This window comes from Nannospalax galili, unplaced genomic scaffold (genome assembly GCF_000622305.1).
Source record: "Nannospalax galili isolate Female #2095 unplaced genomic scaffold, S.galili_v1.0 scaffold943, whole genome shotgun sequence".
In the NCBI taxonomy this organism is placed as follows: Eukaryota; Metazoa; Chordata; class Mammalia; order Rodentia; family Spalacidae; genus Nannospalax; species Nannospalax galili.
The window spans coordinates 222,871-248,257 of NW_008349115.1; the positions used below are offsets into that span (position 1 = coordinate 222,871).

The 25,387-nt window shown below is 36.6% G+C and overlaps 1 protein-coding gene across 1 annotated transcript in view; it reads right to left on the reverse strand.

Annotated features, from left to right (window-relative positions):
* The window catches only part of Slco6a1 (solute carrier organic anion transporter family member 6A1), a 101,521-nt gene that overhangs the window by 68,115 nt on the left and 8,019 nt on the right, over positions 1-25,387 (reverse strand). The window contains exons 3-7 of the mRNA XM_008846490.1: positions 14,832-15,017; positions 14,091-14,187; positions 10,880-10,896; positions 8,703-8,704; positions 4,413-4,503 (exon numbers count right to left, since the gene is read on the reverse strand). Of these exons, the coding sequence (XP_008844712.1) occupies positions 4,413-4,503; positions 8,703-8,704; positions 10,880-10,896; positions 14,091-14,187; positions 14,832-15,017 (393 nt within the window). The remainder of the gene's footprint in view (positions 1-4,412; positions 4,504-8,702; positions 8,705-10,879; positions 10,897-14,090; positions 14,188-14,831; positions 15,018-25,387) is intronic.

The following is a 25,387-nucleotide window of genomic DNA, read 5'->3' on the forward strand; positions in this document are numbered from 1 at the left end:
TAGATAGATAGATAGATAGATAGATAGATAGATAGATAGATAGATAGATGATACATAGATAGATATCCCCAAGAATCATATAGCTAGGTCAAACTGCAGTTTTATTTTCAGTTTTTTGAGGAATATCCATGGTGGTTTCCATCATGACTACACAAGTTTACATTTCCATCAGCTGATAATAAGGGTTTTTCTTTCCAGTCCTCACAAGAAATCTGTTTTCTTGATGATAGTCATTATGATTTGAGTAAAATGGAATCTCAAAGCAGTTTTATTTTGCATTTCCTTGATGGGAAAGATTTTGAATACTTTCCAAGCATTTATTGTTAATTTGCATTTCTTTAAAAACTACCTTTTTAATTCATTCACCCATTTATTGATTTGATATATTTGGTGTTTAATATTTGAAATCTTTATAGAGTCTAGTAGGTATACTCTGGCAACTGTATAGTTGGTAGTTTGTTTTCTCATTCTGTAGGCCGTCTCCTTCACTCAGCTGATGGTTTCCTTTATTCTGAAGATGCTTCTTAATTTCATGCCTGTTGATCAAGAGCTGTAATTATTTTCTGTGCTATTATAGTCTTTTACAGAAGGTTCTTGCCTAGGCCTATTTTTGGAGTGTTTTTGCCTTGTATCCTGGCAGCAGATTCAAAGTTTCAATCTTACATTAATATCTGAACATTTTGCATTGAGTTTTCTGCAGGGTGGGAGATATGGATCTAATTTCCTTTGTAAAAATGTGACTATCTAGTTTTCATAGCAGCATATACTGAAGAAACCACCTTTTTTTCCCAACAAATTTTTTTTCGTCACCTAAAGAATTAATGTCTGGAGTTGAGAGGATTCTCCATTCTATTTGCTTGGTCTATACATTTGTCTTTGTGCCAGTATTATGCCATTTTTGTTGTTATGGATGTGTAATATATTGAGACCCAATGTGATGCCTTCATTATTGTTCTATTGCTTGGGATTTTTTGACTATTTAGGAGAAGGGATCTTCTGTGTTTCCATATGAATTTTAGAATTGTTTATTCTAGTTCTGTGAGGAAAATCATTGGTGTTTTGATGGAGATTGCATTGACTCTGTTGATTGCTTTCAGTAATATCGCCATTTTCATGAATTAATTCTACTAATCCATAGTCTTGGTAAGTTTCCCACTTTTGCATCTTCTTAAGCTTCTTCAGTGTCTTAAAGATTTAATTGGAGAAAGATTTTTTCCTTACTTTGGTTTATTCCTAGGTATTTTATTTTTACTGGCACTTTTGTTAATGTGATAATTTCCCCACTGATTTCTTAGTGAGTTTGTTATTAACATATAGAAAAAGTACTGATTTTGCGTGTTGATTTGTTTAAAGTGTTCATCATGTCTAAGAATTTTCTCATGGCATCTTTTGATTTGTATTACTATAAGATCATGTCATCTGCAAGCAGTGATAATTTGACCTGTTTCTTTCCTGTTTGTATCCCTTCCATTTCTTTGTTATTTCTTTTTTACTAAAACTTTGACCATTATTGTAAATAAGAGCAGAGAGCAGGCAGCCTTGCCTCATTTCAGATTTTAGGGGAAACGATCTCAGGTTTCCTCATTTGTTATAATGTTGACTGCAGGCTGGTCATATATATTAATAATTTTGAGGTTTATGTTCCATTTATTCCTAAATTCTTTAGGAATTTTATTAAGAATGGGCAATGATCTTTGTCAAAGGCTTTTTCTGCAGCTACTGAAATGGTCACATGATTTTGGTCCTTAAGCCTGTTTACATGCCATATTGCATTCATTGATTTGTGTATGTTGAAGCATTCTGGCATGGAATAAAACCAACTTAGTCAAAGTACATGATTTTAATATATTCTTGGGTACAATTACCAGGAATTTTACTGAGAATTTTTGTATCTATATTCTTCAGAGAAATTAGCCCATAGTTTTATACTCTAATGTGTCCTTATGACACTTTGGCTATCAAGGCAATAATGACTCCACAAAATGAGCTTTGTAGTGTTTTAGCATCATTGGTGTTAGATTGGTTGGATTAAAAGTTAGTTCCTCATACCTATATGTAGGTCATATGTGTCTAGGAATACACGGGCTTCTTCTAGATTTTCCAGTTTTAGAAGTACAAGTTTGGAATATTGTGTTGGATAGTTTTAGTTGTCAACTTGACGCACCTGGGTAGAGTGAATAGCAATTGAAGAACTGCCTACATTGAACTGGCCTGTGGCCATGTCTGTGGGGCGTTTTCTTGATTGTTGAATGATGTGAGAGGGCCCAGCCCACTGTGGGCAGTGCCACCCCTGGGCAGGTGATCTGAGCACAGGTCAAAGGAGCAAGCCAGTAAGCAGCATACCTCTAAGGTCTGTGCTCCAGATTCCTGCCCTGAGTATTTGCCTTAGCTTACCTCAAAGATGAACTGTAACTTGGGAAATATGAGATGAAATAAACCCTTTCCTCGCCAAGTTGATTTTGGTCAGTGGTTTTATCACAGCAATTGAAAGGAACTAGAATAAATATATTCCCCAATGATCCTCTGTATTTTATTACAATCTTTTGTAATATTCCCTTTTTGTGTCTAATACCATTAATTTAGAAAATCTCTTATTAGTTTAGCTACATTTTAGGTTATTTTTTTTCAAATAAACTCTTTGATTCTATGGACTGACTTTTTAGAATTTATTTCATTAATTTCTATCCCATGTTTCATAAATTTTGCCATCTATTGATTTTGCATTTTGTTTATTCTTGGTTTTTATAAGATATTGAGTTATATCATTAGTAGATTATTTGAGGTCTCTGAGTTTTTAATTTAGGTTCTGATAATTGTGAACTTTCCTCTTAGAGCTAGTTGGACTGTACTCCAAATGTTCTGGTATACTGTGTTTTCATGATTCATTTTCATTTGATTCTATGAATTTTTAAAATAATTCTCTGTAATTTCATCAGTAACTAACTCACTGGTTATTCAAGTATACATTTTTTTTCTGACTCCAAGTATTTGTGTAGCTTCTACAGTTTTTTGTTTGTTTGCTTTTGTTTGATTTGGATTTTTTGAGACAGGGTTTCACTATGTTGTCCTAGCTGACCTAGAACACACTTTGTAGACCATCCCTTGCTGGTTTTGATTTCACAGAAATCCAACTGCCTCTGCCTCCAGAGCCCTGCGATTAAGGCAAGTGTCACTATGCCCCACTGTTTCCGTAGTTTTTATTGCTATTGATTTCTAGTTTTATGTCACTATTTTTGGATAACATATAAAAAATTTTCATCCTTTAATGTTTAAGACTCGAATTATTACCTAGACTATGTTTTGGCTTAGAATGTGCTCTGTTTGAAAGATGTTTTATGAGATGCTGAGAAAAATTTGTGTTCTATATTTGTTGGATGACGTCAGATACCCTAGAACTGGAGTTAGTTACAGATGGTTGCTTGCTAGCTGCCATGTGTGTGCTGGGAACCAAACTCTGACCCTGGTCCTATGAAAGAGCAACCAGTGTTCTTCACTGCTGAGCCATTTCTCCAGCCTCTAAACAAGATAATTTTACCTAGTTTTTTAAAACTCTAGCCACTCAGTCTGCATTTCTTTATATGTGAGTGAGAAACATTTAAATTTAAGGTTATTATAAAGAGATATTTACTGCTCCTATACTTTGGTTGGTTGCTTTTCTGATCAATTGTACAACTGATTGTTTTGTTCTTTTATAAATATTAGGAGTTTTCTGGTTTACTGGGCTAAACATATGGATTTCTTCCAAGCTCTCCTTTGTTCATTTATTCCTCCCATGAAGTGTATTTTTTCCTGTATTCTCATCGTTAATACTGTCTTTCTTCCTCTTCTGTCCATAGTATTTCTTGAGGTATTTTCTGAAGTGCTGGGTTGGCAGACATAAAGGGCCTCTTTGTGCTAATATTGAAATGTCCCCATTTCTCCAGCAGTGTTCAAAGATAGCTTTGTGGGATATAACCATCTTAATGGGCAGCTACTTACTTTTACGAGTTGAAACATACCACTTTATTATTTCCTGGCTCTTAGGATTTGTGCATGAGAAACACAATGTAGTTCTAGTGCATCTGACTTTGTAGCTGAGTTGTTAATTTTCATTTGCAGCTTTTAATATTGTTCTTTGGTCTGTATTTCTGAAATTTTGACTACATGTTATTGGAAGGTTCTTCTCTTACCACGCTTGTATAGGTTTTAAATGTTTCTTGCATTTGACCATCTATTTCTTTATCTAGATTTGGGAGATTTTCCGCTACAGTTTTCTTGAGTACATTCTCTCTGCCGTTATGGTGATGCTACTTCTCTGTTATAGAGCAATAACAGTAAAAGAAGCATATTCATAAAGAATGTAGCTTATTCATGTTTTGAGAATGGGTAATGTGGGTGTGAATTACTAAGATGAATTAGGTTTCTTTACTTACCTGGTAGGGAATGTGGAAAAAATAAGAATGGTATAAATGTACACCAGGCAAGGATAGATGAAATAATAAAGGTAATCAACCAAGAGACCGGCTGCTTTTGACTGTCATGTGTTGTTTCACTTGAAGAGAGAAAGAAGAAATTCAATTTAGGGAAATTTTACTTTTAGAAAACACAATAGGAGAGAGTGAGAGTGAAATATTTTCTGTTAATTTGCATTAATTTGTAATTTATCACTATTAACTTTTAGTTTTACTGACAATGGTTAGTTGTTAATATTCAATTATACGTTATTTTAGGTCTTGTAGGTGCCTAATATTTCTGCTTTCTTTTCCAGTGATACTGCTGGAGTAGGAAGCAAATGTTCCTGTTTGTTCCTATTTCAATTTTTCATCACTAGAAATTGTGCATTTGGAAAATCAAGTCTTACCTCCCCTGTAAAATCATTCCTACTCCTTTAAATCATGTGCCTGGAGTTTTATGGCAAGAAGCCTAGAACTTTAAGTTGCACAATTGATCTTTTCCATAGCATCTTTCCCTTTAAATTACATGCAGTTTGAAACCTCTTGTTTCAGTTCCCTTCTGTTTTAGTGTGATTTGATCCTTTTGATGATCTCTCCAATTTTTCTGTAGGCCCTTTTGCTAGTCTGTATTTCGCTTTCTCCTAAAGGTTTCCTTGTGCTGCCTTTGCTCCTCCCCGTAGGCAAGACAGGGTGGGAATGGGAAAGACCCCCTGCTGGAATTTGTTCGTTTTCTCTTTTTCATAGAGTGACTAAGTATCAGCATCTTCTGTCTTTAAATAATACTCAGGCCATCTTGTAGAGAATTTTCATAGTTACTAATTTATTTCATATCATTTAGGGAGGTTGATGAATACTCAGTTATTAATGGTTTCAGCTCCACCAACTAGCCATTGTGGGAAAAATGCCTACACCTACATGAACCTATTTTGGATGTGATTTTTCACTCATGTGACTCTGATGCCACAAGACATCATGAGTACTAGTTCATAGATCTTTTGTACAAAAAATGTCCAAATATTCAGTGTTATTCACTGGTGGGACAACTCCTTATCCACTGTGGTATCAATCCACAGTGAATACTACTGTGGATTCTTCACATCTACTATCCATTTGTCATATCTTAATATGCAACATTCACAGGAGCTGCATTTTTCTCTCTTATTTATCCATTTATGACTTCGTTATCTATTCATTACTAAGGATTGAACTCAGAGCCTTGAACTTGCTTAGCAAGGTCTCTGTCACTATCTGTTGCACAACCTGGCATCAATCTCAAAAACACTTGGAATTACATGTATGCATCTCTGCCTCTGGCTCATTGATGCTTATAATATGCAGATGTTTTATTCATTTTCAATCCAGTTATATATTGTATGCATATTATATAACATATGACACATATTTCAAATGTGCGTGCGTGTGTAACTGTATATCTAGAAAAGCTGAGACAACAACTAAATGCAAAACCAAACTTTGAAAAATGAACAAAAATTTGACAGGTGATCATTTTTACCAAATATATTTTGAAATAAAAAGATTTTTCTCATGTTAGAAATACTAGATCAGAAAACTAAATGTTGTAATAATTACATTGTACAACATTTAACAAAGTGTTTGAAATTACCAAGCATTGCTTCTCTGGTACATACTTAATAAAGACTGTAATAAAACTTTTGAGGAGCACAGAGGGATGAGAAAAAATAGTACAGTATGCTGTTTTCACTTGTAGAAAGATAAAAATTTCCCAAGTTCACACACAAATTTAATGCAAATGTAAGTGCCTTGATTATTATCAGATTACCAAATTTACCTGAAAGAGCAATTTGTGAAAATACACCTTGATATTTAATAAAGACCAATCAATAAGTAGGTGATGAAGAGACCTCAGATAGCTAAAGCAATCTTGGGCAAAAAGAACAACACTGGGGGCATTACAATACCAGATCTCAGATTATAGTACAGAGCCATAGTCATAAAAACAGCATGTTACTGACACAAAAATAGACACAGAAATTAATGGAACACAGTAGAAGACCCAAACATGAGTACATGCAATTTCACCTTATATGTGACAACTGTGCCAAGAACACACAATGGAGGAAAAAGCATCTTCAACAAATGATGTCGGTAAACATGGATCTCCACCTGTAGAAGAATTGGGCCCTTATATTTCACCCTGCACAAAGGTCAACTCCAAATGGATCAAAGGCCTGAATTTAAAACCTGAAACTCTGACACTGCTAGAATAAAACATAGGGAGTACCCTCCGAGATACTGGCATAGGAAAGGACTTTCTAAATTAGATATCACTTTCTCAGGCATTAAGATCAACAATCAATAAGTGCAACCCCACTAAGTTACAACGCTTCTGTAGAGCAAAAGATACAACCAAGGAAAGGAAGAAGAAACCCACTGAGTGGGAGAAAATCTTTACCAGCTACACATCTGACAAAGGACTAATTTCCAGAATGTGCAAAAAACTCAAAAAACAAAGAAGTAAGAAAATAAACGACCCGATAAAAAGATGGGCTTTAGACCTGAACAAAGAGTTCTAAAAAGAAGAAATAGAAGTGGCTAAGAAGCACCTTAAAAAGTGCTCAACATCCATGGTAATTAGAGAAATACAGATAAAAACCACTTTAAGATTCCATCTCACCCCAGTCAGGCTGGCTAAGATCAAGAGAATAAAAAACACCAAATGGTGGCAAGGATGTGGAGAAAGAACTGCTGGTGGGAAGGCAAACTTGTGCAATCACTACAGAAAACAGTGTGGAGAACTCTCAGAAAGCTAAAATAAATCTACCATTATGATCTGTTTTACCACACCTTGGTATATACTCAAAGTACCCAATCTACTGTAGAGATTCCTGTACATCCATATTACTTGCTATTTTCTTCACAATAGCTAAGAAATGGAAACCTAAATTTCCCTCAAGTGATGACTGGATGATGAAAATGTGATACATCTACACAATGGAGTTCTACTCAGCAGAAAGAAAAGAAGAAATTTGCAGATAAATGGATGGAACTAGAGACTTTTATACCAAGTGAAATAATACAAAAAAGCAAGCAACAAAGGTTCTACCTCACTTGTGGATCATAACACCAATCCCTTCTATGTGAGTATATATCCTGATGTAACACCAGGAACCAGGAAAATGGAGGTAAAGGAAAAGAAAGAACCTGAAAGAGAGGGCTAGTAGGGATCAGATGTTACCAGGGGAGAGGTGGGGAATTTGGGAGTGTTTGGCTGGGAGGGGAGGAGGGAGGGACATCCAGGGGGCCACAATGGGGGAGGAAGGAAATCAGGAGAGAGGGTATGGCAGGAGGCCTGTGTTATTGGGGGAAGAGAGAGGATAATGAGGACCATGGACTGGGGAGGGAGGAGGGAGTTTAAATGATGAGAGAGAGAGACTAGAGATGAGTGGATCTTGGGGGGGAGGATATGGAAGCCAGAGGGAAATGTGTTGCCTCTTAAACCCCCTGAGATATGCACATACGGTGTCTGAACATTACTGCATGTGTATACCTAGGGGCTGTATGGCGAGGAGCACAATGCCAAACAGGAGAGACCTCCCTTTGAATGGTTGGTCAGAGTAGTCCAAGAGATTTCCAAAACAACAAAAGCTATTGCCAGAGCTCTCAATTTTCTCTAGGAACTGGACAATAAAACTGTACTACTGAAGTTAGGACATACTTCAGACACAGGACTTGGAGCAATGGAGTAGGAACGGACCTGGAAACCTTCTACCTTAAGTTTAGCTCTCATAGTTCTGAAGGATAGTATGTGAGATGCTCAGGGAGAAAATCCATCAATGGTCCAACCTAGCCCTAAAACATAAGGACCAGCACAGCGAACTACCTCTATTGATGCACTAGTGGCACTGTTATCTGGGGAGTAATCAACAGCTGTCTTTTGGAACTTAAAGCCCTTGCAGTGGAAGCAAACTCACAGGTAGCACTGTAAACACAGCCAAATACGCTGGAGAAATCATAGAGCGTACAGAAAATCCTATCTCTGTCATATCTCTAGACAAAGGAAATTTCTTACCATATGCTGCATATGAATCCTTATATTTACAGACCATTGTCACTCTTCAAGGAAGCTTCCTTTTGTAACAGATAGAGGCTACTGCAGAATGACACAACTGATCAAACACAGAGAATATACATCTGAGAGATCCCCAGTCCTAGGTGACATATCTACAGTGGAAACTCTACACCTAAGACTTATGGAACACAGCAGAATGGGGGGGGGTAACAGTGCACCCCTCAACTCTTACCATCAAAGCTTCCTTATACAACAGAGTGTGATGCATACAAAAGGCTGCAGCTGGCCAATCTTATAGAATAAGAGACTGCAGAGTGTGTGTCCCTGGATAAGACTCCTATATCAAATCTCTCCCACTCACGGCTCAGGGACCATTGTAGAAGAGGGGGCAGAAGGTTGTAAGAGCCAGGGTTGGTCCATGAACATAGGGAAGCACAGGCTTTCAGGCCACTGGAAGCTTGCACATGTGAACTTGTGGCATTGGTGTCATGGAGCACAGCACACATGCCAACTCAATTGGACAAGGGCCCAGAGTAGAGCTAGGGGAAAGGGTGATGGGTCTGGGAACTATTAGAGATTGATTACTACTGGGTGAGGGAGAATAGGCCTTACCAAGGATCTCTAGATAGGCTGACTAGCCTCCAGTGAATGAATTTGCACCGAAGGACATCTGGGTAAATATGCTTGACTGGATAGGACTTAATATATACAGCATAATACATGAGGTCTGGTGGGGGATCAGGGATTGGGGAGAAGGTCTAAATTTTAAAAAAAGTATGTGAGGGGTGCTAGATGAAATTAGTAAAATATACAATAAAATTTCACAAATTTATAAATGTAGTTTTAACTGGAAATAGAAACATAAACCAGAGTAAAGACTAGAATATAAACAAAAAAACCTATAATTATGGGGAAATTTAATTTATGAATTTTGTTATTACTAGAAACAATTTTAAGATAACCCATAAATAGAATCAAAGACAAAATTCACATAACCATCTCAATAGATGCAAAAAGAGCCTTGGGAAAAATTCAACACCTCTTTATAATTAGAAACCCTAAAGTAACTAGGAACAGAAGGATCATGCTTCAATATGATAGAGGACATATGCCACATCTATAGCCAACATTCCACTAATTTAAGAAAATCTGAAAGCATTTCCCCCACAGTCAAGGAGAAATGAATGCACAGTCTCTGCAGTTTTAATCAACAGAATGCTTGAAGTCTTCGCCAGAGCAATGAGATGAGAGAAAAAAGAAGAGAAAAAAGGGACAAATAGGAAACAAAGAAGTAAATTATATTTAAAGATGATAAGACACTATACTTAAAAGACCCTAAAGACTCCACCAGAAAACCTAGAGCTGATAATAAACATAATGGGCAAAGAAGCAGAATACAAAATTGGCATCAACTTTCCTAGAACCAGTAATAAACATACTGAGTGAGAAATCAAGAAAATAATCTTGTTCACTGTTGTATCAAAAATATAATAAAGTACCTAGGAAAAACCTAGTGATAAAGTTAAAATTCCACTGTAATGAAATGCATAAAACACTAGAAGGTAAAAACTATCAGACACTGGAGGAAAGACACAAAAGATGACACTAGAAGATGGAATGACTTTCCAGGTTTATGAATTAGTAAAATTAGTATCAGGAAAATTGTTATGCTTCTGAAGGTTTTCCATAGTTTCTATGCAATACTTTTCAAACTTCAAAGACATTCTTCACAAAACTAGGAAAAAGTCCTGAAATTTAGATGGAGAAACAAAGGTCTCCGAATAGCTAAAGAGTTCCTGAGGGGGAAAAAAGCAATGTTGGAGATAGCACAGTACCTCACTTCAAATAGTACCATAGATTCACAGTAACAAAAACTGTGTGGCAGTGGTGCAGAAACAGAAATCTAAACTGTGGGGATAGAATAGATGACAGAGAAACAACAGCCATCAAATTTTGGACACAGGGCAAAGTATGTTGAAGAAGACAACTCTTAAAAAAGTTGTTCTGGGAAAAGTAGATATCCATATGTAGAAGAAAGAAACTGATCCTTTTTCTCTTTTCCTAAAAAAATCAATTAAAATGGGTTAAAGTCCTTACTGCAAGACCTGAAAATCTGAAACTACCAGAAGAAACTTTAAGGAAGATACTCCATGATAAAAGCATAGGCAAGAGTTTTCTGTGCTTACAGCTCTGCTGTTAGCTCTTTCTTGATTCCCGAAGATCTTTTTCTCTCTTCTCATGATATAGACTCTCTTTGTTACCAACTCTTTACAGATACAGAGTGACAAAGAAGAAACTTCTAATTTGTCACTTATCATCAAAGCTTGCCATTCCACATTTTGAATTTTTGTAGGCAGACTCTACCTAACATATTTCTGTATCACCTACATTTAACATAGTAGCATGTTATTACTTAATTTCTATTGTTCAGTCTAAGAATGTGAATGCTTTATACACATTTGTCAATAGTATATCATAGCATTCCAATTTTACAAAATTGCTTGTAATATAAGTTTTCTATTTTCCTCAATTGTATTTACTGTTTTATATGTTCAACTACTTCTAGTGTTTCTTGTAGAAAAGATCTGCTTGTGGTATATTCCCTCAGTTTTCTTTCTTTGTCTTGAAATATTTTTAATTTTTCTGAATTTCTAAGAATAACTTTGCTGCATATTTATAGGCTTCTGAAACAATCTAAAGAATACTTTTTAATGCTACAAATATCATATTATACTCTCCTATAGCTTAAGTTCTGTTGAGAAGTGTGATATTAGGTAAGTCCAGAGTCTCTTACATTTTATTTCTTTTCTATTCTTGCCTTGAGAATGTTTTCTTTACCTTTAATCTTGGAAAGCTTGAATTTAGCATGTCTTAGACTGACTGAATGTAATCTGAAATATGACATTTCTCCTTTCTGTGCCTTAACATTTGCATCCTTTGTATTTTAGTGGTTTTTATTTCTTTGGATATTCTTTCTATACCTTTGACGTTTGCAAGTCTCTCTTGAATTCCAATAATCCAAATATTTGCTCTTTTAATTATTTCTTGAACTTCTTACAAACTTTTTTTATTCCCCCTCATTAACTTTTTTTTTACCAACTGTGCATTTTCAAATAGCTTACATCAAGCTTATTAGTTTTTCTTTCATTTGATCTACTCTGCTATTGAATGCTTTAATATCACTTTGTGTATTTTACAACTTAGGCTAAAACCTTCTTTTTGTTTTTCATCTCTATGTTAAATTTCTGTCCTAGAGTATTAAATAATTTTTCTGTATTTTATTGTTACATTTTTATAATCTCTCTCTCTCTATCTCTCTCTCTCTCTCTCTCTCTCTCTCTGTGTGTGTGTGTGTGTGTGTGTGTGTATGTGTGTGTGTGTGTGTGATACATCTGCATTTGTGTCTGCGGGGAAGTCAGAAGACAAATCAAAGGAGTCAATTCTCTTCTTCTACCATGAGAATCTTGGTGATCAGACTTGATGGCAGGCACTTTTCCTTGCTGAACCATTTCACCAGCCCTCTGTATTTTCTTAAAGCCCACTGGGTCCTTAAAACAGCTGTTTTAACTTTTTTATGCAAGAGTTCACTTATGCTGGTTATTATAAGGGCAGAATCTCTTGCCTTATTTTGGCTTGTAATTGAGATTGTTTTTCAGTGCAAGTTTTTGTGCGAAACATCAGTTTTGCATTAAATACTAGACCAATCCAGTCTTCTTTTTAGTTATTTTTTAACTTAATTTTTTATTCTACAGGTGTGCTTTTGTGTGTATATGTGTGGAGGTCATAGGACAACTTGAAGGAGTAGGTACTTTCAACCATGTGAGTCCAGAGATCAAACTCAAGCCTTCAGGCTCAGTGGCAAGCATCTTTGCCCACTGAGACATCTGCTGGCCCCATTCAAGGCTTCTTAACACGACTGTCTTTGTAATTGGCTTTCCAGAAATTTTAATCAAGGTGCTTATTTTCTCTGAGCTTGTTGTCATTCTGCTATTTAAACACTAGGAAAGATAGATTCAGGGTTTTCAAGAGTCCACCATTGGTACAATATAGGTTTCTCCTCACTAGAGGCCAAAGGAGGATTATTCCAAATCTTCAGTTGATACATTGTACAGCATAAATTGAGGACATATCTAAAAAGAGTAATCTGCTACTTCAAGTTCTTCTCTGGGACAAGAGTAAACCAAGGCCCCTCATCTACAGTCACTAGTCTATGGTCAGGTACTGTGAACTTTTGCCTAACTAGGAGCGAAAACATTAGTGACTAGTTGAGTTTCCTATATCATAGGGAATACCAGTCTCCCCTTTCTTCCCTCAAATAGCTACTCTATCTGTATTGTCATGCCTGTTTGGGGAGGAATAGCATGGTTACTGCAGTGGTCACCAAAAATATAACACTGAGTCACAACCTGAACTCAAAAGCCTGCCAACATCAGCATTGGGATGGGATCAAGGCCTACACAACTACAGGCTTTTAAGACTGTGAAGGGCAAATGGTCTAAGACCTGTGCAGTCAGCTACAAATGATGCTGGCTTAAAGAGAATTTCAAGGACTAGGTTGCTATCTCCACTTGCCATTTCCACCAGAACATAAATGTTTGGTCTGAAATTCTCCCCCCAAATGGAAAATGTGTCTCTCTATGTTGGATTTCTTAGGTTTGGGGGGAATAAAAGTAAGAGCAAATCATTCCTCCTTATGTCCTTAATGAGTCTTTCCTTACTATTAAACAAAAACCATGCCCTATGGTCTTTCACCTGGTTTCCTTAGCTCTTGTGAAGGGGTCGGGGCATGGATAGCTTTTCAATTGATGTGTCAGAAGGAAGACAATGGAGTGTCCTATCTGTCTTCTTGCTCTGCTTCCTCAAAAGAAACAATGCTTAAAATACAATAAATGTGATTATGTATTATATAAATATAGGATTATGTTAATTAAATTTTATTTTCAATTCAAATCCAAAACACTGTATTTTAAGATATGGGTGTCTTTTATTCATCACTTAGGCTCTGCATTTTGCATCCCATATACAAAAAATACACATCTTTAATTGGCAAAATCTCTGTGCTCTGTTCAGAAGGCAGGTCAGAACTGCCTCAAATTTTTTAACCTCAGGGTCATACGCCAACCCATGATTAACAAGAGTTAATGGGTAAATCACTGTTTTCAATGATTGTTGAGGTAAATGAGTTAAGTCCTACACAGCCCCAAGTGTAGTGGTTGTCAACAATTGTCATGAATAAGGGGTCAGCGAGAGGGGATTATATAGATCTATAATTCACAGAATGAAAATGTTCTAGATATCAGTGTGCACATAGTTAACACCATTTTACTGTACACTTAACACAAATAAGATACTCATGTTTTTATCACCCAAAACATGAAAAATTAATGAGCTTGACATTATAAAAAATGGTTTTAGATATATTTCAAGAGTAAAAATATATACATTTTAAAATGCATTTATGTTTATATATTTACATATCACATTTGCATATGTTTTTCTAAAGTTAACCTTATTACAAATTATTTATATACATTGTTTATGAGGTATAGTATGTTATTGACAGATATTTTATACAATGTAAAGGAAAAGGAAATTAGATGACTTACTTTACATTAGAAAGATGATTAGTAGAGGCCTTAAGCTGTGGTGCTCCTGCTGCATAACCCAAACCATATCCCAGTATTTCTGAAGCTTCCCCAAGACCTTGGAAATAAATACAGAGCATGAAACAGCTTGACAATCCAACTTTATCATATGAAGAAAACCAACTGAATTAGGTTTATTATTTCTGAAAACTTTTGACAGCATTCTATATTACTGAGAGTGAAAAGAAGAGGGAGGGGGAGGGGGAGGGAGAGGAAGAGAAAGGTTTTAAGAATTTACTGGAATTGTTTCCAGCAAGTCCCAATTTTGTAGGGCAGTCAGAAGATTGGAAATTTATGTAAGAGTTGATATTAAAGTCATGAGGCAGAATTGTTATTCCTTCAGGAACCTTATTCTGTGTTGTTAAGGCTCTACATTGAGTAATGAGGCCTATCTATATCAAGAAGGTTATCCACTTTTCTCAATGGATAGCATGACCAGGTATTATAACATTATCTAATCAACTATTAGAAACTCAGATAATTTAATTATAAACACAATTATATCTTTTTAATCGATATATTTAATGTAAATCAGCATTTGTGTATATTTCCTTTAATATGTTACTAGAGCAATAAGATGATTTTACATCATTGCATTTGCATCCTTCTTTAGCTGCCAGGATGAGAGGAAGTGGCAATGTAGAACCTTTCCTTTTCATTGTAGAGATATGTGTCTTCACAAGAGAGGGAAAAGGAACTTACCAAGATAGATGCCAGACGAGTGTGTGGGAACGCTGTCATCAATGAAGGTTGTCCCAAGGATATAAATAGGCATTCCTCCTACTCCCTGCAAAGTCTCCCCGAGAAGGACGAAAATGAGATATTTTGATATGAATGCTGATCTGTTTCTTCTGCAAGCATCTTTAAGCCTTGTTTCTTGGCAAATCTCTTTAGAAAAGATAAGAATTATTTACTGATTTGAATTCAAATTTAAATATACAATTAATTTGCAGTACTCTTTAGCAAATATTTCTTCCTACAGATATGTTGTGGTCATCACTATGCTTTTCTTTTTTAGTTAATAGTCCACTATGCTTTTCTTTTTTAGTTAATAGTCCACTTAAGTTGAATGCAGCCATACAATTAATCATCATATTTCCCAGAAAGTGCTACAGCAAAATGAAAAAAGTGCTTAGTGCTTTTTATGATTGTTTTATACATAGAATTCTGTGTGCATAGCTATGCCTATATACATTTACACACCCAGCACACATGTATGCACTCATTTTCTTCTACTTTGTTTTTTGTTCTTCTGACTTTTGACTCCAGGATAAAAATGTCTCAATGTCCTGGATGATCTGGATTGCCAAAGCATATCTCCTGAGTTTAGGTCCATGGCCCTTTCTTTGGCAATCTTTATATTACATGTGCATCTCTTTGATCAGATAATTTCCTATTTTAGACCAAGGATTGAAAGCTTAATCCTCTGTTGATATCATTTTGAGAGATTTCTAGAAACTGTAGAAAGTGAAGACTACCCCATCTCTGAAACTTATACCCTGTCCTGACCCTTTCCTAGCTTCTCTCTACTACTTGGCCACCATGAGGCAAACAGCCTTTTCCTTTACACACTCTCACTATTTTGATCATCGTAGGCTTAGACTCAATAAAGCCTAGCAACTGTAGAAGTGACCCTCCAAACCAAGAGCTAAAACTAACCTTCCCTACTTTTAAATTGCTTATGTCAGGCATTCTTTCACAGCAGAAATGCAAGCAGCTAGCATCCATGAATCACAGAAGCAAGGTATCACATCAGAAAGATTTCTTTCTGATTTTTAAAATCCTTTGGGTTGCAGACTACTCTTTTTTTAACCCTAAAATCTTTTAAGGATTAGATACAAGCTCCCAAATACTTTTGACATTTTTGGCCTTGGAACAGAGTATCTTGCTAACAGGCCTAAGGACATTTTGACTATTTCCAAAAACTGGCTACATTTCTTTTGGGTCTTTTTACCCTAACTGACTAGCCAATTAATACCTCCTATTCATTTTTTTAGTGATGTAATATTTATTGTGACATTGTTAACAATCTTTGAATTTTTTTGAAGAATCTTTTTTAAATTTTTTAAAAAATTTATTTTATACTCGAGGTTACGGTGTTTGTGTAATTACATTTGTTGCTAGATTGATCAGTTGTTATTAGATATTATGCCCATTTTGGGTGAAATTTAACAAATGCTCCTGAAATGCTACTGTGGAAAATTTAGTAAATGAAAAATTACAACATATTATACCAATGGAAATTTTCCTAAGTTTAGTTTCTATGGAATGCTTTGTGGTTTTGGAGCAAATGGAAAGATGTGTCTAAAATTGTGGTTTGACCTTTTATGAGAGTTATTTTTGTCTTTTATATATGATTATGTATAAGATATATAATGGGTTTAGGAGATTTTCATACTTCTATATCATACATTCTGATCAAAACCATCCTCATGACTCTGCCTGTTCCTACTCCCACACTGATCCCTTTTCTCTTTCCAACTAGCCCCTCTTCTATTTTCCTGTTTTTTTTTTTTTAATGACTCACTGGGTTTCATTAGGATTGATTAAAGGAGGATGGTGAAGCGTTGTTTATAGGAGCATGGGCACCTTGCCAGCGACCACATTGCTGAAGTGTCTCTGCCTCTCCCAGCATCCACTGACTGCACATACATCTTCAGGAACGAGTAAGGCTTTGTGAGTTCCACTTCCCTCCATGATGGATGTTGGCATTGTGGTAGATCTTTTGCAGATAATCCCAGCTTCTATGAGTTCAAGAGTGTAATGGCCACTTCATTCCTAAAGTCAACATCATACACTACAACCACTTCCCACCTCCCACCTCCAGTCTTACGTTTTCAGCCTCTTCTTTCAGAATATTCCCTGAACTTTGGAGAGGGTGATATAGATATCTATGGCTGAGCATTCAGCAGTCACCTATTCTCAACACTTACCATCCCAGTCTTTCCAGTCAATTTGTTTAAATAACACAAATCAAATAATCCTTAAAACTTACCAGAACCAACAATCTATTGAAATGTTCCTTTTAACTATCTCAGTGGCCCCTTGCATTCTTACTTCTACAATTATCATCTAAACTTTTGTCTTTCTTGGCAATATTTGACATCATGCAAAATCTCAGAAAAATAACAAAACTAGTCAATTTATCTCTTTTGAATGAACAATATCTATGTTTTTAGAGCCGAAGAAAAAAAGCATAGTCTTAAAAATTCCAATTTTATTTGCATTTCTTCTTACCCCACTCACTGGCTAGGATCAAGAGAACAAATGCTGGTGAGGATGTGGGGAAAGGTGAATGCTCATTCATTGCTGGTGGGATTGCAAAATTGTGCAACAACTATGGAAAGCAGTATGGAGAACTCTTTAAAAATCTAAAACTGAGCCTACTATATATCACTCCTTGGCATATACCCAAAATATTCATTGTACTACATGAATGTACATGAATGTTTGTTGATGCTCTTTTCACAACAGCTAAGAAATGGAAACAGCCTAAGTGTTCCTCAACTTATGAGTGGATAATGAAAATGTGGTACTTTTACCACAATGGAGTTCTACCCAGCAGTAAAGAAAGGAAAAATCATGAAATTTGTAGGTAAATAGTTGGAACTAGAAAGTGTTATACTAAGAAAGTAACACAGACTCAGAAAAAGAAGTGGCATATATTCTCCCCCATTTGTGGATCTTAGTACCAAATCGTTATATGTGAGTATATATCCCAAAGTAACTGCAGGAGTTAGGAAAATGGAAGGAAACAACAGAAAAAAAGGGAAAGAAGGAGCTGAAAGAGAGAGGGATAGAAGGAGATAGGTGTTACCAAGGGCAAAATGCATAAAATGGAGATATTTAACTGGGGGGAGGGAAGGAGGGTTATTCAAATAACCATGGGGATAAAGGGGAAGAAGGAGCTCAAGAGAGGGGGATCATAAGAGACATGTATTTTTAAGGGGGAAATAAGGGTAGTTTATCTGAGGAAGGAGGAGGGAGGGTTAGACAGGGGGGTAGAGAGAAGAAACCAAAGAGAAATGTATTAGTTCAAAACATACTGAAAAATACACATATAATATCTGAACATGAGAGCATGTGTATAGTTAAAGACTATATAACAAGAAATACAGTGCCAGACAAGAGAAACCTCCCTTCACGTTGTTGGTCAGGATAGTCAAAAGGACTTCCAAATTTACACAGGCTATTGTCACAGCCCTTGACTACCGCCAAGAACTGAAAGGTAAGACCCTGTTGGTAAAGACAGGGTATACTTTGGACACAGGACTTGGAGCAATAGAGCTGGAACTGACCTGGAAGCCTCCTCCCTGAAGACTACCTCTCAGTTTTGGAGGACATTCTGCAAGCTGCTAAGGGAAAATTAATCAGTGGTCCAAAATCAGTTTTAATGCCTAATAATTACATCAATGGCTGGCACAGAAAACTATACCTGTACAGTATTGGCACTTTGGGGAGCAATCTACAGCTACCTAATTGGACTCACTAGGAGGGAACTCATAGCCAAATACACATTCCTGAAGGGGTCATAGATCCCAGAGAAAACCCCAAGGCTGCTGCATTCCATAGACAAACGTAATTACTAACTGCTAAATAGGGATCCTTATATTACATACAAGTATGACAGTCACCACTCATCAGAGAAGCTTCTTTTGTAACAGACATACATTATTACAGAGTTTAACACCTGGCCACACACAGAGAATAAGTGTCTGTGAGATGCCCAATCTTAAGTGACACATCTACAATGGAATCGCTATAAGGCTCATGGAACATAGTGTAAAAAGGGGTAAAGAGAATACAAATTCATCTCTCAACTCTGCAACAGAGGGTGATGAACATGAAAGGCCACACCTGCTCAAAGTGTAGAGAATAAGAGTCAGCAGAGTGTGGATCTCTAGACAGGATTCTTATATTAAACTTTACCTACCCAGGGTTCAGAGACCATACTGGAAGAAGGGGTGGGAAGACTGTAAGAACCAGTGAGGCGGTGTCATGACCATATGCAAATAGAATCCTACAGGTTCCTGGGACCCTTCTCATATGAACCTACAGCAATGCTGCCACCATGCACAAGACCAACAAACACTCAAGCAGACAAAAACATAGCACAGAACTATAGAAATGGACAGCAGTCCCCAATCTTAGTCATAGAATTACTGGTAGCGCATTACTGCTGGCTGAGGAAGAGCTGATCTTCTTAAAGGAAGGGACCCTAGACAGACTGACTAGACCTGATATGATAGGCCTTAACACAAATGACAGAATGTATGAAGAAGTTCGGGGGGGCTATAGGTGGGTGCCAATGAGAAAGGGGGTATAAAGTTGATTAAGATATTCTTTGTGAAATGCACAAAAATTCAATAAAATTTTTTTAAAGAATGAGAAGAACGTGGGCACATTTAAGCTTCAACGAGTGAACTGACAGAGGAGAGTATTTGGTAGAAGTACTAGATCACTAAAGGAACAGAAGAAGAGTCAGGAGAGCACAGAGTGATTAGTATGATGGCATCTCTTTCATTTTAACTGGAAGAAGTGAGGGATGTTAACAGGCAAATGTAACCTGAATTAAAATTTCAATGTTAAGAAATTAAGGCCCTTTTCTTTCATAACATGCATGTTCTGTATATTATATAACATCTTGAGTTCAGTCTGGAGAATCTACAGTCCTTGAATATTTTAGAATGGAGGGTGGATTGAGAAATTTTCAGGTAACTAGATCTTATTGAGACAGAACTAGAATTTTCAGTTGACAGCAACAAATATTTTGCAGGAATTATCAGGATTTTTGCATAGGTAGAGGGAAGATGCATGATTGGGTTTAAAATTTTATGAATGGACTAAAAAAGGTATGAAATAAGACAGCTGAGAATACTCCTTAGAGCATGTTTTATTTATTTATTATATATTTATTCATTTATTTATTTTTGACTTTTTGAGACAGTGTCTCCCTCTAACCTCATCTGACCTGGAACTTGCTATGTAGACCAGGCTGGCCTTGAATTCACAGAGATCTGCCTTGGATTAAAGGTGTGTGCCACCACATCTGGCAAAGCCTGTTTAAAAATAATCTGATATTTCATGTTCACAAATAGAAAACAAGCCACAAATGAAGGAAAATGTTAACTATGAAAGTTAAATATCAATTGTGAAAATTATATATTAATTATGAGAAATAAAGAGAGAGAATGCAGGTGTCATTATCCTGAAGGTCCCAGTGAAAGAAAAGAAGTTTGGTTTCATTAAGAGCAAGCTGTAAACATCAGTGGGTGTCATCAGAAAACTGAACTCAGTATTAACTGGGGAAGTTCTCAGTATGGTAGATGTATGGATGGTCACTTTATGTAAAACTCCAGGAAATACAAGTCAGAATGTGGTACAGGTGTTTTCATGAATTTGTGGACAATGCATAATTTGAACTTTTAAAAATTTGATGGACATCTACATGTTTGATGAGATACAGAGTTTCAAGATGAAACTGACATCAACATCAGGAACTAAATTGGGGCCAGAAATTTTAAAAGATTTTTTTAAAGTTATGTTTGTGGTGTGTGTGTGTGTGTGTGTGTGTGTGTCTGTTTGTGCCATCAGAGGCCAGAAGTGGGTACTGGATCCACTGCAGCTGGGATTACAGGTGGTTATGAGCTGTTCACTATAGTTGTTGAAAACCAAAATCAGGTCTTTAGCAAGAAGAGTATATACTCTTAACCACTGAGCCATCTCTCTAGCCCCCTCGTCAAAATTTTTAATTAGTATTAAGGCATGCGTCCAAACATTTCACCCTTTCTGACCAGAATATGTCTAAGGCAATGAAGGAATGAAGTGTTTTCATTCCCTTCCTTTAAGAGTCATTATCTTCTTCAACCAGATATCAGTTCTATAAATATAAAAATATTACAAATTTAGAGCAGACAGCCTGAGAGGGCCTGTTGGCCTCCCTCTTGCATAGGGGCTGAGAACACAGAAGACCACCTGAGAGTGCCTGGATCCAGCCTCCATGTGGTGAATCACAAACAACAAAATAAATTCACATGCCAAAATAACAACAAAAGAATAATAAAATGGAAAGCCAAAACACTATGTCCCCACCAAACTCCACCAGTCCTGCAGAAGAGTTCTACAAGGAGAATGCCCTACAGATAACCCAGGAAACTGAATTTAAAAGAACAATCATAAACATGATAAATGAATTCAATGAATTTAAAGAAAAAACAGAATTTAAAGAACTAAAAGTAGATAGGGATAAACTTCTGAATGAATTCACAAAAGACATAGAAACATTGAAGAAAAAGCAGGCTAAAATGAAGAAGAAAGTAAACTCAATAAGCTGAATTGAAACAACAGGGGAAAGCCTCACCACCAGAACAAATGAAATGGAAAACAGAGTATCAACACTGGAGGATAAAGTTGAACAACTGGACGGCTCAAGGCAAGATAATGAAAAAATTTTAAAAACACAGGAATGGAATATGCAGAAGATGTGGGACATCATGAAAAGACCAAATATATATTTCATAGGCTTAGAGGAAGGAAAGGAATTTCAGGTTAATGGTATTGACCAGATCTTAAACAGACTTGTAGAAGAGGATTCCCCCAAATTAAGGAAAGATATCCCCATACAAATAAAAGTACACAGAACACCAAATAGACAGGACCAGAAGAGAAACTCCCCATGGCATATCATAGTAAAATCACTAAATGTATAAAACAAAGAGATAATACTGAAAGCTGCAAAAGAAAAACAGCAACTCACATATAAAGGAACACCCCTCAGAATTATAGCTGACTTATCAGTGCAAACTATGAAAGCCAGAAGAGACTGAATCAAGGTATTTCCAGTTCTAAATGACAATGCCAGTCCAGAATACTTTACCCAGCAAAAATGTCTCATAGTTGAGGGGGGAAGAAAAATCTTCCATTACATGAATAGTTTGAAAGAATACATGTCCACTAAACCAGCCCTCCAAAGAATACTTGAAGACTTGAACAACTATAGACCAGGAGCAAGGAAACTAAGTAAAGGTATAATTGTGGAAACACAAAATTAGACAAAGAATGCAAACAGTAATCAAAATGATGGCAATCAATACACACCTTTCAATAATAACTTTAAATATTAATGGGCTAAATTCCTCAATCAAAAGACATGGGTTAGTTGAATGGAATAAGAAACAAAATCTATCTTTTTGCTGTCTGCAAGAAACCCATCTCATATTCAATGACAGGCGCTACCTTAAGATGAAAGGATAGAAAAGAATATTCCAAGCGAACAGCACTAAGAAACGATGAGGGGTTGAAATTCTAATATCTGACAAAATACACTTAAAATTAAACTAATCAGAAGAGATAAAGAGGGTCACTTCACAGTTAACCAAGAAGATATTATAAGCCTGAACATATATGCACCAATCTCTGGTGTAACCACATTCATGAAACAAACACTACAGGACTTTAAGACACAGATTAACCCAAACTCAGTAATGTTAGGGGACTTCAATACCCCACTGTCTTCATTGGACAGGTCAACTGGACAAAGAATAAGGAGAAAAATGTCTGAATTCAATGATACCATATATCAAATGGACCTAGCTGACATCTTTTAAATATTCCAGCCTCTTGGGAGCTATTAATCCATTGTGTTCATTGAGCTGTGCCAGGCTTGCTTGTTTACTTAGAGTTTGTGTTTTGACCTAATCTGTCAAGTCAGGAGGAATGTGTTTATATGGTGGAGTTCACAACAAGTATTTGACTGCTCCTTGACCCTCAGATACAGGTGGGAAAAACAGCTGTTGAAACTAATTGAGTTATAAAAAGGCAGAGCTGAAATAAACTGGGGCTGCAGACTCTACTGACAGCCCTCCCAAGTATCTTTTTCTGTCTCTTGTTTTTTCTTTCAATCCTCACTCCCCCTTTCAGGTACTGTCCGTCTTGGCCAGCTGGCACCAGCAGGTGGTGCCCAGAACAGGGACCAGAAAGGTAGGGGAAAAAGTGAAGGACACTGCTGGAGAAATTGAGTGCACTCGGTACAATTGGGGAGTGATGAGTATTTATCGTGGGAGAAGATGGGGCAAGGAAACAGTCATTTGCTCTTTGTACATATGTTAAAGAATATGCTTCAGGCCTGAGGAGCAAAGGAACTTTTATTCATCTGACTCATGCTTTAAACTGAAGATTATTGATAATACTCCAGGTTTTTTGGATCCTTTAACTGGACAATGGAATGGCTCTGACCCTGTATTGATATGGGGAAGAGGGCATGTTTGTGTTTTTCCACAGGACACAGATGGAGTCAGGTGGCTGCCAGAAAGGCTGGTGAGGTTCGCTGGACGAGTGCCAGAAAAAGAAGTGGAAAAGAATGATGAGGTGACAAACGTGGCTGATGATGTTCCCACAAGTGATCTTGGCTGAGTTATACTGGACTAATGTTCCTGATCCACAATATTGCACCCTGCGATATGGGAGGAAAAAGAGATAGTAGTGACTGTGAATGACTCTTGGTTAATTGCTCAGCCTGCTTCAAAACATCTGATGATGCAAGTGGCGATGAATTTTTATTATTTGGGATCGGGAAGCAGGTTGCCTATTTGTTCTGTTAAAAATGATAATAAGTCTGTGTGTGTACAAGTAGATGACTGTGTGTTTGTGGGACGAAGTGGATACTGTACCAATGTCAAAGTGTTATTGCCAAGAGGTAATAGAGAAAAAAATTTCTCCGTAAGCATTTCCACCCTGTAAGCAGTGGCAGATATTCTAAAAAGGCTGAGAGCCACCTTACCATCGTGGTCCTCTATCATTTCCATTGTGTATGGTTTAGTGGGACTTGGCATGCTTTTCCTCCTATGTCTTTATTTTCATCTGGTGGCAGTAAAGTTATTTATGAAAACTTGTGGCAGGTCAAAGCTGCTGTGCATGATATGAGATTGCATTCCCTCCCCTAACAGAGGCCGGTAGTCAAAGATGGGTAAGATCTTCTGGGAGAAAGTCAACCTAAGACAGGGCATAGCTGATGGAAGCTGCGTGCCAATGACGGGTAAGGCTTTGCTCTAGCATAAGACAACCTAAGACAGGCACGGTCCTTCTGTCCTGGATATAGCATAATCTGGGGTTATAAAAAATAAAAAAGGGGAAGGTGTTTGGAGCTATTAATCCATTATGTTCATTGAGCTGTGGCAGGCTTGCTTGTTTACTTAAAGTTTGTGTTTTGGCCTAATCTGTCAAGTCAGGGGGAATGTGTTTATATGGTGGAGTTCACAACAAGTATTTGACTGCTCCTTGACCCTCAGATACAGGTGGGAAAAACAGCTGTTGAAACTAATTGAGTTCTTCTGTATAAAAAGGCAGAGAAAAAATAAACTGGGGCTGCAGTGTCTACTGACAGTCCTCCCAAGTATCTTTTCTGTCTCTTGTTTCTGTTTTCAATCCTCACTCCCCCTTTCAGGTACTGTCCATCTTGGCCGTCTGGCACCGGCACCATCCAAGCACCAAATAATATACATTCTATTCAGCACCCCATGGAATGTTCTCAAAGATTGACAACATACTGGGGCACAAAATAAACCTCAAAAATAAAAAATTGAAATAATTCCATGCATTCTATCAGACCACAATGCAATCTCAACACTGGAAGAAGCCCTAGTCTATATATACAGTCATAATGATTAAACAACACACTCCCAAATGATGAGTGGGTCAAAGTAGAACTTAAGAAAGAAACAAAAGAATTCCTGGAATTCAACAAACAGTATAATGCAACACAACAAAACCTCTAGGACACTTTAAAAGCAGTCCTAAGAGGGAAGCTTATAGCTCTAAGTGTCTACATTAAAAAGAATTAGAAAGAGCACAAATAAATGACCTAATATTGTAACTCAAGATGCTGGAACGGCAAGAACAAATGAAACCCAAAATCAGTGAAAGAAAACAATAACAAAACAATAACAAAAAAAGTCAATGAATCTAAGAGCTGGGACTTTGAAAAGCTAAATAAGACACACAGATGCTTAGCCAAGTTAACCAAAAGGAAGCAAGCAAATTCAAATCAAGAAAATCAGAGATGAAATGGGAAAGATCAGAACAGAGCCCAAAAGATTCAGAACATTATAATGGAATAGTTAAAACCCTATACCCTACTAAATTTGAAAAACTAAATGAGATGGATGAATATCTAACATCATGGGAACCACCAAAGTTAAACCAAGAAGAGATCGACATTTTAAAGAGACCCATAACATATAAGGAAATAGAAACAGCAATAC